Below are 16,115 nucleotides of genomic sequence, written 5' to 3'. Positions count from 1 at the left end.
ACTTCCGTGTTGTTCTAATGTGTGAGATAGAGCTGATGGAATTACTGTCATTGAGGCAATTGGTCCATTTATCAAAAAGAGTCTGTATTGATCCACATCATTGCCCCTGGAGTTTGGAAACGCTGCCACAGCTCAGTAGACATAAGCACAATGAGGTGTCTACAAGCAATAAATGTCTGCTTTTATAAGATCTGTCTCTATTACAGTGTTTTAATCAGTGCCTTATTGTAGACTGTGTCCTGCTCTTTTATAAAATAGTCATGACCTTGGATTTTCATCATTACAAAACAGCTCAAGTGTGCCTGTGAGTTTTGCTTGAGCCCTAACAAAATGGCAATTAACAGCGCTAGATGATTGATACGCAGAGGAAGTGAGGTCAACCTTGACGGTAAGTTACCAGAGCTTTTAAAGCATTGGCCACACGAATGTGTGTAAATGTCTTCTGTGGATGTCAATAGATATATTTCAAAGAAAACTTTTGTTAGTTTATGTGACAGTTGTGTGGTCACTTTGTTTGTTTTGTTTGCCAACATCCTGCTTTGTCATTACCCGTCTGTAATGTGGAATGACATTTCCAAAGAACTTACTCTTTCTTTACAATGCCTTCCGTGATGATTGTCATATGATTACACAAGACATAAGTCATGTTGAAACAGTCTTGTCAACCACTCTGGATTACCAAAACAGGAAGTATTCAAATTTGAGGATATGAGATTAGTCTCTGGTGTTTGTCTTCTTTTATCAAGAGCAGATTTGAAATCCTTCAAAACAAAGACAGAAATATGTTGAATATATATTTCTGTTATGTCAACATTCAACAGGATTGGATTACATTTGTGTGTTTTCCTTTGCAAGAATTTATTACTGTGGAAAATTGGTAAATTCAGTCGCAGATCTTACAAATGAGTACTGAAACTGTTATGCTGCTTTGCCAGCCTTCTTTGCTTCATAGAAAGATGGGTTGTTGACGAGTGTACCTCAGCTTCCTGTGCCACACAGTCATCAAAGCTTTACTAATAAGTCTTAATGAGAAAGACAAGAATGGCAACACATTCTTAATTTGTACTCTGTGTTCACAAAATGTACTCTTATCTACAACAGCTGTGAGCCATAACGATAAAAACTTTCATCATGACCACACTGTTCAGTGTGGAAAGACGTTCAGAAGATGTTCCACTTTGTCACCACAGTGATATCATGTTTTGACATTCATCTTAGTAATTTCCTGCTCTGAAAACGTAGCGTTGCTCAAAGCACTATTCATTTTTGTTGCATCAGGATCAACTTATACAACCACATTTATGTGAGAATACATTTGACTTAATCCTCATATTAAAAATAAACAGATTCTCAGATGAGTTTGAAGAGTAACAAAGCTAAATAAATATGCATATCTATTTGCTGTTTAAGGCTCTTGTCTTATTTTAATGCGCCAAAAGCTGCTGTAAAATGGTGGCCCCTCCTTCGCAGCGCAGCAGAAACCCGGTGTCCATTAATAATTCTGACAAACGATGTAAAGAACCTGCAAGGCCAGGAGCTAAAACTGGACTGAAAGGTCATGGGTGAAAAAGAGTTCAGTTGCCAACAGTCTGACTGTTGCCGCTGAGTATTTCTGAAAGTCTGCATTTGCCTCCATCATTCTGTAAGAGTGAAGTTCACTATTGAGCCTGTCGTGCAATCATGTCTCATAATAACCACACTTAGTTTGCTTACGACATTGAGGGACTATTTGCTCACACCTCAGGTGATCCTGTTCAGATATTACCAGGTTCAGATTGACACCTTTTTGGCTTTGGTACTTTTTTGTCTTTGTTGTTTTTATGTTTCTATTGACTCCCTTCTGTGTTTTACAAACCAAGCCTGTGTTGGTTCCTCATTCTTTTGTGGTGTTCATGATTTGTTACACATACTTAATTTAAAATTCAGTGTAATGACTTAAAACTACTGCTAGTTAAACGGGTGGTCTGATGTTTTATGAATAAGCAGATTTAACATGTACATGTCCACTGAAGAGTTATGGGCTGAGATAAATTAACAAACATAATTATCCCAGCAGATGCTTGTGAATAAGATGCACACAGAGTCAACAGATTATTTGTAATTTCATCGATTGATTTGTTTCTTGTCCCACACACCCCAGTGTTTTAGGAATCCTGACTAGAAAATTCTCAATGCTTGAGTACAGTTAATGAAGTGATAATTTTGCAGCCATAAAACACCCATTATTCACTGTTACACAGGTTTGCTGTGTTTTTAACTGCTTGTGTTTACTGATAATTGTTTCTTTGACTGAGCTGATTTTAAGATTTGGTCGTGTGGGAGTGGAGTGCTACTGCCAGCATGAGAGTGGTGCCGCTGTCATCCAGCTTCAGTTCCTGATCAATGAGGTTTGTTTTCCTTAACTGTTCAAAGTTGAGTCAGTCAACTTTGCCATTTTGACCATATGTACAGGACAAGGCTTGAAACACTATTTCTCTTTGGTGAAGGCATATCCAAGTACCGTATTGGCCTGAATATAAGATGGGCCTGATGCCCACCCCCCACCCCAAAGACATGTTTTTGGAAAAATGCTTCCTGAACACCAAATCCGGTTTTTGAAAAATGAAACGCTTTGATTTTAAAATAATGCAACTGAAAGCTACCAGAGGGCTCATGAAAACCATGCATGCTCTGTACACTCTGCTATATCCATGTCTGATCATTTATGTTGTCATTCAATCACAAATATTTTGCATATCAGTATAAACTTTAGATCATCACCCTAGTCCCACTGGTTGCAGAGATATAGCAGGAAATATATATTCCACACGATATTTTAATGGGGTTGATCTTTGTCTGATCCTCTCCAAAAGCTATCTCACAGTCAAACATATACATAGGAATAATTACAATAACCTGCTTCATCTGTGTGCTGGGTAATAAAAGAGAAAAAACCAACAGTACTACAATAAAATGGTACAGTAAAGGGTGTAAACTGGCCTCCATTGGCTCCTCAGATAATTGTCAGTAATTTAGTCAGTCCTTCACAGGAAAAACTTTCTGCACATGCTTTCTGTGCATTCAAGACTTTTCATTTGGGTAAACCGCCAAAGAGATAAGGAAAGCAACTCTGGAAATTTTAAGCGTTTAAAACTAATTTTGGCCAGAAACAACCATAAAAAAAAATAGAATAAATACAATAGGATCACCCTAACCGTATCACTGGGTGCTTGGACGAGTTGTTATATACCATGTATGAACTCTGCAGAAGGGTTTAGAGTATGTTGCGAGTACAGTAAAGGAAGCAGTATGATGTGGTGGTATTCTTCTGCTTTATTTATTAAGATAAAATCTCTCCTGATACAGTTTGAGCAGTAGTAATAACATGGGTCTACATTGAAATAAAATTGCAGACCAACAAAATCATTGGGAGAGGGTTGCAGTCAGGGAAGAAGTTCACCCTGATGTGGGAAAAGACCTGCTAGGAGAACTGCAAATAACTGATTTATTGTGTCATCTGTAAATGTTTTATATGTTGGCTCTTATGGTGATTTTGTTAAAATTTGGGTTAAAATGCAGAGCTGTAATATCTGGCACCTTAAGTGCAAATTGTACTTCACAACTAGATTTTCATGGGTTCTTAGTTGCTGTTGGTGGTTGTTAATAAAAGCTACTCTCTGGCCCAGTGTGCGAAATGATGGGAAAGGGTAAGTGGTAAGGCAAAGGGAGAGTATTTTGATTGGGTCATACTCAGTTCAAGTGGTTTTCATCGCCACCTGCTGCTATGTATGTATATGACCTATAAAAAATTTAGCCTGTGATGAAAAGCCAACTCCATATTTGTCAGTTGTATATCCGTGTTGGGGAGGAACCAACCCTATTTGATCAATCCCATATTTGGGCAAACGCAATACTATATTAAAAATGAATAATACAAAAATAAAGAGAGATCATTGTTTGTTTGCCTCATCACCTCCCTCTTTCACTCCTTGTCCTTTGCTACATCTGTCTAGCTATATTTTTCCTAGCAAATACTGTATTATTAGCTAATTCTTTTTGTTGGACATCATTGACTCTATTTTTAGTGAGCACATGGAGCTTCAATATCATGACAGTTGTTTCTAATGAGTATGAACTATTTGCAGGCTAATGGTGCAGTAATTATGTCTGACCCTCCTCACAGGGGGCGTTGGTCAGTGCCTTAGCTGATGACAGCATCCACTTGTGGAACTTGAGGCAAAAAATCCCCGCTATCCTGCATTCTCTCAAGTTCAGCCGGGAGAGGTAATGTGCTTTTTTTAATCTCTGAAGCTGTGGAAGTTGCTTTAAAAAAGATATTACTAGGTGCCCATGCATAAAAATCCACTGATCTCAGACAGGTAATATGTGTAACAGATTTAGCCAATGACTAATTTTCTTCTCTGCTTCCTACGTAGGTAATAAACAACATATTAGATACAAAACAGCAGGAATTCAAATAATTTTAAAATAGCTACCCTACCATAAACACATACCATTTTGCAGGGAGAGCTCAATGAAACTATTGATAAAATGCACAAGCAGTTAATGTCAAATAATTATTCATATGTTATCTTTGTTTAATCAGTTTGGAACATGATGTAAAGAAATTCAGATAACAGCTCTACTAACAGCTTATTCCATGCTTTGGTAGCATTGAATTAAAAGGCAGATGGTGCAAATAATCGGAAAGTATTCACAGTGCTTTTTGCACATTTTATGTTAAAGCCTTATTCCAGAATGGAGTAAATCATTTTTCCATCAAAATTCCAATCACTGCACCCCATAATGACAGCATGAAAAAGTTTATATCTTTGCAAATTTATTAAAAATATATTTTAAAAAAAGCTAAGGAATCACATGTACATAAGTATTCACATTCTTTGCTCAATACTTTGTTGATGCACTTTCGGCAGCAATTACAACCTCACGTCTTCTTGGATATGATGCCACAAGCTTGGCGCACCTATCTTTGGGTGGGAATGAGCAAAAGCCCATTCCTCTTTGCAGCATCTCTCAAGCTCCATCAGGTTGGATGGGGAGTGTCGGTGCACAGCCATTTTCAGATCGTTCTATAGATGTTCATTTAAATTCAGGTCTGGGCTGGGCCACTCAAGTTGCCCTGAATCCAATCCTTTGATATCTTGCCTATGTGCTTAGGGTCATTGTCCTGCTAAAGATGAACTGTTGCCCCAGTCTGGTCAAGAGCGCTCTGGAGCAGGTTTTCATCCAGGATATCTCTGTACATTGCTGCATTCATCTTTCCCTCAAACATGATGCCTGGCATTTACGCCATAGAGTTCAATCTTTGTCTCATCAGACCAGAGAATTTTGTTTCTCATGGTCTGAGAGTCCTTCAGCTGTCTTTTGGCAAATTCCAGGCGGGTTGCCATATGCCTTTTACTAAAGCCCCTTTCACGCCGTGGCCAACGTAGAGTTTTGTATTGTGGCATACTCACTACGCGGAGCTATGCAGCTCTACGCAGAGTTTTTGCTCCCCTATGTAGCACTATGCTGACGGCTGTGTGAGGCGGATGCAAAAAAATGAAATGTCTTTAATTTTTTAAGTTTTTTAGAAAACGTGTTACATTTTTTGGTGTAGAGCACAGGATGCAGAAAGTATGCAGTTTTTAATCAAGTCTACACAAGACTCTGCTACTGTATGTAAATCTATACAACACTGCGCTACTGTACGCCAAGCCTCTGCAATTCTACACAATCCTACACCAGAGTGAAAAATTCTTTCATCAATGCATTCCTATTTTTGAGCTTCATACCAATAAATACTTATGTACATGTGATTTCTTTGTGGGATTTTTTTTTTAATAAATTTGCAAAAATCTAAAAAAAAAAAAAAAATCAGTGTCATTATGTGGTACTGTGTGTAGAATTTTGAGGAAACACAATTAATTTCATCCATTTTGGAATAAGGTCGCAACTTAACGTGGAAACACCTCTGAATACTTTATGGATACACTTATGGATACACTTCTGGATGACTTGGGTGATATTGCCGTCGTATCGGTACGGGGTTAAAAGAAATGAGGTTTTCTTTTTGTGTGACCAGTTCTCCTTTGCCTGCAGAGGATAGAATGGTTTCTTCTAGAAGCAGCTCTCCTCTTTTTGCAGAGGGTAGAACTACACATCTGCTACAAAACATCTAACAGGTAGGTGTTCAACTGATTTTAAATTTTATAAGAGTTTGTAGCTGTTCAACTTTGTTTACCACGTTAACAGTTTAAAAATTATTGGACAAAAATTTATCGGAAGATAATTAGTCCGACAATGGTTTTCAAAGTTATCTGAAAAGATAATCCGATAATGAAAACATTATCTTTGATAATTATCGGTTATCGGATTATCGGAATTGTGCCCACCACTGTGTATACCATTAATCAGATATATTTAGTTCTTTTACATTTGCGCATGTTTCAGCATTCTAAAGAGCTAATGTCTTGGAGAGAGAGAGAGAGCACTGTCTTTTCTCTATGCTTTTTTCAAGACCTGCCATTTTTCATCAATCAAGAGTTGATTGATTTGATTTTTTTTTTTTTTTTTTTTTTTTCCCCCCCCCACAGGGGCACTCCAAAAATGTACATGTACTGTTTTGAGGAAGGAGTGCATTTCTGAAATCACAAGAAATCACCAAAAAATAAATAAAAGTATTCTTTCACCAAAACATCAAATCTAGGCTTTCAGCTTAAATTGGAGCTAAACTTTCAGGTCTTCTTTTTAGGAAAATCCCCCTCTTTGCCACTTTATCGTAAAGCTGTATAACTAGGGATACAAAATATCCTCATATAAAATCAACAATAATAATAAAGCAAACAGAGCTCTGGTATCGGAGTAGCATCGATATCGGCAGATATCCAAATTCAGGTATCTGGATCGATTCAGAAGTGATAAAATATGGATCGGTGCATCCCTAATGTTGACAGAGATGACAAATACAAAATTCTCCTTCCACGAGGGTGACAAGTGTTGCTGCATCTGATTGGTTGCCTGAAAAGGCACTGCAGTGATAACACTGCTCCTTACTCAAAAATTGTATGCTTAAAAAAAAACTCTTTAAAATGTCTTCAGAAGTGGACTTTTTGTCTAACGGGGGTAGCCCTTTCAACTTTCTGGCCCTGTCCCTGAAAAGGAGGAAAAGCTGCCACAACAATAAGGAGAAAAACGCATTGATTTCTTGAAGAAATCGCTACCAGATCAGATAAGAAGTGAAAACAGAAAATAAGAAGTAAGGCAGAAAAAGACTTGGTGTGTATTATGATTTTAAGCAAATGATACTGAAATGTTTTGAAAACTGGAGTGCTGCCTGTTTGCTTCTCCCTTATGAAACAGGGTGAGATGCTCTGTCAGATACACAAGAACATGTACTAATCACAGAGGAAAAACTTACCAGGTGATCTGACTAACTTACTTGTGTAGAATTATTTTGTGCCTGGTTTTGTCTCCATGTCCTGATCAAGTATGCATGCACAGATGTGTCGTTAACATTGAGGAAAACTAATTATTTGTGCGCAACCAATCAGACATCATTAAATTGTGCTTTTACTTTGGGCAAAACCTTGAGGAGTTGTTGATGACGTTGATAACACATGCACATCTGCATCCCCAGGACGCAATGGGTATGCAAAATTCACATCTTTTGATTTGTTGCATTTTTCTTATAGAGGGATAGCATTGAATCGAACTCTGATTCATATTCACACATGGTAAGGATTTTCATGTTAAAAATGACCAAAATCAGTTCTATGATTCCTTGTAGAAAGTCTCCTGCTGTAAGACAAAATTAGGCCTGAAAGGGTTTATTTTAGACTTCCAGGACAAAAAGGGAAGTACATATATGAACTTGGCCATGCTCTTTGAGACACACAGAATAAGCCAGATTGCACTCCGTGTGATTGGAGAGAAATGAGATGGCCTTTCTCTAAATGGAGAGGGACAATGGCTTTAAAATTGAATAAGGTATTTTCCAGAGTAGAAGTCTCACTGAAGTGGGCTACATCTTTTTCTGTATGATCAACTCTTTAGTTTGGGGTTTCTGTGCATTGTTGTAGTGTACTTTTTATTATTGCCATTTATTATTTTATTACTGGGCAGCTGTGGTAGCCACGTGCTTAGTGCACTTGGTTTCAGTGAAGAAGGTTCCCTGTTCAAACCCCACACCTGCCACATCCACCTTGGATCTGCTGTGCTGACCCTGAGTGAGAACAAGGGACCAGCTGAAGGGACTTTGCATTCTTTTGTTACTGGAGTTTATTTCTAGTGCTTTGATTCCTGGGAAAGCCTTATATAAATATGAATAATGAATGTGATTGATTTATTTTTGGTATACAAGTCACACCAGACTATAAGCCACAAAATTAGTAAAACAAACAACAAAAACCCCTGTGATTTGTACTCTGGAAAATCTGTATTTAATTCACCTGGTGACCTATATTAGCTTGACTTGAAAAACCCTGTACGGCTCTTTTAAGCAAGTAAAGAAGAAAACCTGATTACTAAATTCAGATTACCTTTCGTCATTGACATAGTTTATGTGATCACGTTCTTCTTGTTGTTCTCTGCCTGTGTATAAATATAATAAAATCTATAAAGGGTAACAGACATACTTAGACAAAATTTAGTAAGGCAATTCTCCTTGGGTCAGGTAAGAGATGATTACATTTTTGGTAGTGATCTGGATCTACCTCCGATAATTTTCTGTTATCGCTGCCTTTTAACATTGTGAGATATGCTTTTCTTTTAGCTCAGTGATAAAATGATTAATAATAACACTGTCTGTTTAGTGTAATATAACTGCGCAGTATGACTGAATTCTTCCTACCCGAGAAATGAGAGCAGTATTTACTCCACTATTCTGTCTGTTGAGCCATGTGTAGGCTGGCTTCATTAGTGTGACAAAGAGCAAAGCCTTTGTAATTAAATCTTATTCCCTCACTGCTCCTTCCAGTTTGGGCAGTGTGATTAGCAATAAGAGTTACTCTTTGTTGGGATTGAGTCACGAGATAATGAATAGCCTAGTTGTCATGTTTCTTTGTCTCTTCTTCCTGCAGAATTACGTACTGCCACCTGCCCTTCCAGAGCAAATGGCTTTACATTGGAACCGAAAGAGGAAATATCCACATTGTCAACGTGGAGTCATTCACGCTCTCAGGCTACGTCATCATGTGGAATAAAGCCATTGAACTGTGAGTTTCACGTTTGCACCTGTGTTGATTTATTTTCTGTTATGTACAGCCTTTTTAAAACAAACAAACAAAAAAAGTCATTTTTTAATCAAATGACTGAACACCTGCACATCACTTACAAGGTGCAAACATAAAGAGCGTACAATCACAATATATAAATGTGCCACAACCTGAACCTTTACCTCAACGAACACAAGAACATTTTCAGCAGAAGCAGTTGTGCTTGATCAACAAAGTTAACATTGAACAATAATGGGTGGGGGTTTAATTAATTAATTATGAGCAGGGACTGAACACACACCATAAAGTGTCTCATCTCAGTCTGACCCACGAAAAGGCAGAAACAACAACGCCCAAGATCAGTCCACTTTACCTAACAGTGCAGATAGCTGTTATTGAAATGGAAAAAACAACAACAAAAAACACCTCTCGTCTTTGCACAGGTCCTGCATAAACTTTTTTTTTTGCAGGCTCTTTCTGTCCCCCGTCGTGAGAGAGATGCGCAGTTTAGTGGGATAAAGCAGGGCAGGCCTGAGTCCCCGCTTGTAGAGTTCCAACATGGCGCACTTAAACTCTGGGTGCAGTTTCACCACTTTGGGGCTGTATTCTTCGTAGAATGGAATCTTATCTTCATTGTAGGACAGGTCACCCTTCTTACATGCCTCAAGAATCGTTAGGTCTTTCGTTTGGAAGCAGTAAAAGCACAGGATAACTGGTCAGGGTTTTCCCTCCAGGAGTCAGTTTAGGAGCTAAGCTCTGGTGCGCTCTGTCCAGTTCCAGCAATAAAGTGAGCACCTCCATTCCAAAAACATTGACGAGCAGTTAGGAGAAAAAACAGAAGGGCGCGGACCCTCAATAACTTCAGGTACACCTACAATCTGAACATTCTGGCGTCTGCTCTGTCCCTCCAGGTCTGCCACCTTGGATTTTAACCACTCATCTTTTCAGAGTGCAGGGTAGTCGGTCTTGAGCTGATCCAAACACTGATCAAAGTCAGTGTGCACGCCTGTAAATACAAGTGTACATGCAGTTGACACATTTGATCTACTTAGTGTGAGGGTGTCATGGAGGTAGTGACATGTATGAAGTACCTTCTTGATAGTCCTAGTGACTTGTGCTGTGTCACCCTTTGTTATATGTAAAAGCCTATTGTGAAAATTGCAGTGAATTTCACATCAAATTAAATGCTGCTTTGATGCTGTTTTTTGTTGTTGTTGTCAGCGTTGTCCAACATACAAGACTTCATAATACTGCTGAAATATTTAATATTCATATATAAAATTCATTATCTGTTGGGCAAATGAGTTTCCAAGTTTTAACTGACATTTCTTCTTACTTCTCTTGTTTTTGCTCGTGGCAGCAACATGATACAAATCTCTATGCTGATTTGGTATAAATTTATGCCAAATGCCCTTCTTGACATAGCTGCACATGCAAATGGAGAGTGGGGCAGAGGGGGCTTTGAACTGAGGACCTTTTTGGGAAGCAAGCAAAAGACATGTTCATTTAGGGTCTGCTCCTTACTGTGTCCCTAACCAAGACAGCGCCTTTACATCTGGAGTTGGTCCCTGGCCATCAGACTGTAGCTGCCTACTGCTCCTAATTGTCTCCATTTATAGGAAAAAGTCGACCCAGAATGTATTGCTTCATCAACATCTTTTTTTTTTCTTTTAGTCAGACTAATTTAAAGTCCCATTGTTTACAATGTTTGACCTCACTGTTTTATTTTTGTATGTGTTTAAGAGAAAGCTGTGCCAGTTTGTCAGATTTTGCAAGAGTGTGACCATGAAGGTTTGGAGAGGAAGCAACATCGGGTTAGCGATCTCAGCAAGACAGCTGTGATGTGGACACGGGACTTTGAAGCAATTAATTAATTGAATTAATTAAATGACTGTTTTTGGACATATTAAACATAAAATTGCTTGGACACCTGATGGCAATTAGATGTTTAATGACCATCACATGGGACATTGAAATATTGAAGGTTATGAAGCTGTGTGTAGCCCGAAGCAGCGTTGGACAGTAGGACAATATTCTGTATGATTGGTATGTGCCGCTCCAGGTGAAATAAAATAATTTATTTTTACACTTATTGGATGTATTTTTATCACTGGCTGCACTAGTGCAACCGCAAGAACAACTGACAGTAATTTTTTTCTTTTTCTTCTTCAAAGTAAGGCAAATAAATTAGTGCACCCTATGGTGGCTCAGATGTGACTATATGCGGCAGGGAGACTTGTTGGATTGCATCTAACTGTAATTAGGATGGGTTAAATGCCGAGGACAAATTTTGTTGTATGTGTTTATGTACGCACAATGATAATAAAGACATCTTTATTTCAAGTATGCTACCTTATTCTCAGATTTTAAATGGACATGTATGATAATACTATATGCATAGTGTAGCTCTGAAAAGAAGTAATATGGTCATTTACTTTCAGAGAACTGCTTAGAAGTGAGCAGAAGTAATTTTTGTAACATAACTTATTGAGTACATCTTTCATTGTGTGAAATGCGTTATGATTTTCATACTCAATGACTTCTAACATTGTACGTCATGTATAAAATTGTTTGCATAAGGGTGTTTGTGAGATGTGATAAATTGTTGCTTTAGGGCCCTGTCACACCCTGACAATTTAGCCAGTGTATGCCGACCATATTAAAAATGCTGGCATACTCGAGTGTACGGCTAATAAATTATGCCGCTGTCACGCCATGATGATTTAGCCAGTGTATGCTGACAGCCCCGTTTCCACCCAGTGGTCCGGTACTGCATGGTATGATACATGTTGGCACAGTTTGGCTTGGTTTGTGTTTCCGCCGCTGGCTGAACCCTTTTGTTTGGCAGGTAGAACACTTAAGTATTGACTGTCACACGGTTTTGCCAGTTCCACACTGAAGCAGTAATTTAACATTATTTTATTTTGTGTTGGTGCGTCATAGGATTTTTTTTTTTCATTGCATGCAGACTGCTGAAGAATCGACTTGATGTCTGTGATAAACGCTGATGTGAATGAATGAGGCAGTGTGACTCTTTCAACTTAATTTAATTGTCTTGTTCTGGTGAAAAGTGCCGGCGTTCTCTGGTTCAGGCTGAGAGATGCACCTGGAGGGAGACGTTTCTTCAACCACTACAAGGAACTAAAGTGTCTTTACATGTCGTTTTCCAAAATAAGGACGCTTTATGTGGATGTGTTTTTTCGTCAGGCTGTGATGATGAATCAGACTGAAACAAACAAAATTTAGACTTTATTTACTTCATGTGTGAATGGTTTTAATATTTGTAACAGTTTGAATTGCATAAAGTTCTCATGCAATTCAAACTGCAGCTTTCAGTTTTCAGCCAATCAAAGGACAGCATCAATGGATGCTTAACCCATTTAAACCCTGCTTATGCCCAAAATTGTAGCGTTATAATGATATTATTCTACCAAAAGCTGTGTCAGAGAAATCCTTTATTTACCCTAGGCTAAATTTGAAGAATTGTTCATAAGACAGCAGAGCACAGATAAAATGATTGTATATCAAACTGTTATTTGTACTGAGGCTTTATTACATTGTGCTTATTGTTGAAGTTCATGTTCCCGTCCATCCTTCCTTTTATTCACTGCTATCACTCACTGTATCGACTCATCAGCTGCAATGAGATCATTAGCCTCTGGAGCCAGACCACATTCAGAGGCAGCAACACTTTTCTTTAAGCCAGACCTCCGTGCCCCTTGCTCTGTTGCCACGGTGATGCCGTCTCTCTCATGTGGCCATCTCTCTCCCTGTTGCTCCCTCCCCCTTCTGTTGGTTTTTTGCTTTTTTTTAATATATTTGTTTCTCTAGTACATGGATGCACATTTTTCCATATATATATATATATATATATATATATATATATATATATATATATATATATATATATATATATATATATATATATATATATATATATATATATATATATATATATATATATATATATATATATATATATATATATATATATATATTGGCTGTTGTTTTCACATGTAACCACTGAATATTTTATGAATGTATATCCTCTTCCCTAGGTTTTACATAGTATAGATCACATTTTACTTGCCAAGTATACATTGGGTGACTACCAAAGGTGGATAATGTTGAAATTATACCTACACTCTACCCACAGATCCACCAAGACACACCCAGGGCCTGTTGTGCACATCAGTGATAACCCCATGGATGAAGGAAAGGTAATGGCTAAAATGGTTCTCAGTTTCTTTTGGGTAAATAATGCACAGCTGGGACACAATCTGGTAACAGTAGTACTCTTAGTTTCAGGGTCACTGTACAGTTCAAGCCACAGTATATCCTTGTCATGTTTCTTCATATAGGACAAAAGACTAAAATTAAAAAAGCTATAATAGCATCACTTGAAATATTAAAAAATTGGGTTCAGGATTAGAAGTTCCACATCCTGAATATTCTTCCTGAAGTTTTTACATTGCATTTTGTTATCACATTAAAATAACAGCTCAACATGACATTTAAATAATTCATAGTCAATGTTGCAGTCATCCCTGTTTGTACAGTGTGGTACATGTAAAATATTGCCCCCCCCCCCCCCCCCCCCCCCCCCAACTGCTCTAATTACAGTAATTTGGCAAACTCCTGTTTATTCAGACAAGCATTTATTACCAAAGTGCTGTTTAATTACAGAGACCTGCATTGTAAAAATATCATTTCTTTGTGGACTATTTTTTTTTTCCCAGAAATGTTTAATGGTAAATTCAATATAGGTGTCACTTGAGAATTAAAATTGTAGCCATGTCTAAAGCCATCTTCCTTTAGTTCTCCATGCTCTTCTCTTGCCCTCATTGTGGCACAAGTTAATCTTTGTTTCATCTGTGAAAAGAGTCTTGATTTACAACTGGACAAGCATTTTTAAATGATTTGTGCCAAAGTCTCATCACAATAAATGTTTCCACTGTTTAAGTTTAAGTGGTATTTGTTGACTGTACCGCCATATTTTAGTGCATGACAAATGTTTCACAAACTAATCTGTTGCCTCTGTGGTTATATCAGATGATGAGGGATCGGTGATCACTGGTGTTCATCTTAGGCTTGCACCCTTGCCCTTAAACACTGAAATTCCTTCAGAGTCCTTGAATTATTTAGTGATAATATGCACTGTAGAGGGAGAAACATGCAAATCTATTTCAGTCTTTTTTTGAGGAACATTCTTTTTAAACATTTCAATAATTTTCTAACTCATTTGTTAACAAAGTGGAGATCCTTTGCCCATCTTTTCGTTTCAAGGACTCTGCCTTTTGTGGATACAGTTTTTGCACCAAATCATGATTACAATCCCCTGTTGACATTGCCTGTTTGAAATAAACTATATATATATTGTTAACCTCCATTACTATCCCTAAATTGCCCCATCCGTACTTGTTTTGGAATGTATTGCATGCCTGAAATGCAGGAATGGATGTATATTAACAAATGAAAAGATGTTGACACCACAAAACATGAAATATGTTTGGTTCATACTGTCTGCAGTAAAATGGAAGTCAAATTAAATATATGAATCACTGCAGTTTTTTTTATTTATATTTTCTGTACTGTCCCAATTTTTATTTTTCTTTAAATTCTGAGTGGAGGTCTGTCAACACTTGGAATCAACTTCATTATCCTTTTATCTGCCTAATTAACCATGAAATACTGAGGAGCTAGGCCGCACCTGGCTGTGAAACTGCTTTTTTTTAATTGTCCAATTACTTGACTTTTGGCCTCTGAAAATGAAGGAATGACACATAAAAATGGCTGCAGTTTCTAATTAGATAATGTAATATTTTTGTTTAACCCCTTTATTTAAAGCTGTAAGTCTACACATTTTGATTGCTTCATTTCATGTCTGTTGTGGTGGGGACAAAGGTAAAATTTAAAAAAATTTAGTCTTCCAATACTTACGCACCTGACTGTATATAAGCAGAGCTGTGCTTCCTTCTCTTGTTGTTACAGCTTCTGATTGGGTTTGAGTGTGGGGTCGTGGTGTTATGGGACCTGAAGTCCAAAAAAGCTGACTATCGCTACAATTATGATGAGGTAAGGCATTATTTCTTACCCACTCTATTCTTATGAAGATACTTGTTGGTTTCTTCAGTGTTTTCTCTTTACAGCTGCTTTATTTGTTTTTCTTGTCTAATCTGATTTCTCAGTGTTTGTCATGGTATCCAAAATAGCTGCAACTTAGATTTTGTATCAAAACTATTTGACTGAAATCAAGATGTAAGTGGGATTTGAAAGCTATTTTTGTATTTGTAATGGTGTGTACTGTATTTTGCAATGATGAAGTAAAGTAAAAAAAAAATTACTTTGCATTGTATTAAAGCTTTAAAGATGGCGAGAAGCATTTTGTTAAATCTTTGCACATAAATCGCACTCATTGTTTAATCTACCACATTTTGGTGCTCTGCATATATCTAAAATAATAAAAACAGTCCCTAGCTCCTCATTGATGTACACACTGTGAGATGTATGGCTATGTGTCATTCAGGCGATACATTCAGTAGCCTGGCACCACGAGGGTAAACAGTTTGTGTGCAGCCACTCTGATGGCACTCTGACCACGTGGAATATACGAGCTCCAGTCAGGCCTGCACAGATCATCACACCACATGGTATGAACTGTTGTATACGCACAGTGTTATTGTTTCCATACATGCAGACACGTTGACTTAAAACAGCCATGTTTTTAAAGGTGCATTCTGGGATTTTATGCAAACTATGAGTAGACTTGCATGTATTTTATTATATTAAATGTGTATATAATTTTACAATTTGACCTCTACTAGGAAAACAGCCTAAAGATGGAAAGAAGCCAGAACCATGCAAGCCTATCCTGAAGGTGGAGTATAAAACAACAAGGGCTGGGTAAGTGTCATGGTCTGC

General features: G+C 37.6%; 1 protein-coding gene across 7 annotated transcripts in view; it reads left to right on the top strand.

Moving 5' to 3' along the window:
- The window catches only part of stxbp5b (syntaxin binding protein 5b (tomosyn)), a 62,428-nt gene that overhangs the window by 19,273 nt on the left and 27,040 nt on the right, over positions 1-16,115 (top strand). For all 7 annotated transcript variants that reach the window (XM_034159814.1, XM_034159813.1, XM_034159812.1 and 4 more), the window contains exons 3-9: positions 2,306-2,387; positions 4,163-4,263; positions 9,060-9,194; positions 13,351-13,414; positions 15,186-15,269; positions 15,721-15,844; positions 16,019-16,097. In XM_034159814.1, the coding sequence (XP_034015705.1) occupies positions 2,306-2,387; positions 4,163-4,263; positions 9,060-9,194; positions 13,351-13,414; positions 15,186-15,269; positions 15,721-15,844; positions 16,019-16,097 (669 nt within the window). The remainder of the gene's footprint in view (positions 1-2,305; positions 2,388-4,162; positions 4,264-9,059; positions 9,195-13,350; positions 13,415-15,185; positions 15,270-15,720; positions 15,845-16,018; positions 16,098-16,115) is intronic.

This window comes from Thalassophryne amazonica, chromosome 19 (assembly GCF_902500255.1).
Source record: "Thalassophryne amazonica chromosome 19, fThaAma1.1, whole genome shotgun sequence".
Taxonomy (NCBI): Eukaryota; Metazoa; Chordata; class Actinopteri; order Batrachoidiformes; family Batrachoididae; genus Thalassophryne; species Thalassophryne amazonica.
Note: the sequence above shows the minus strand (reverse complement) of the source record. Positions and strands in the feature narration are given on the sequence as shown.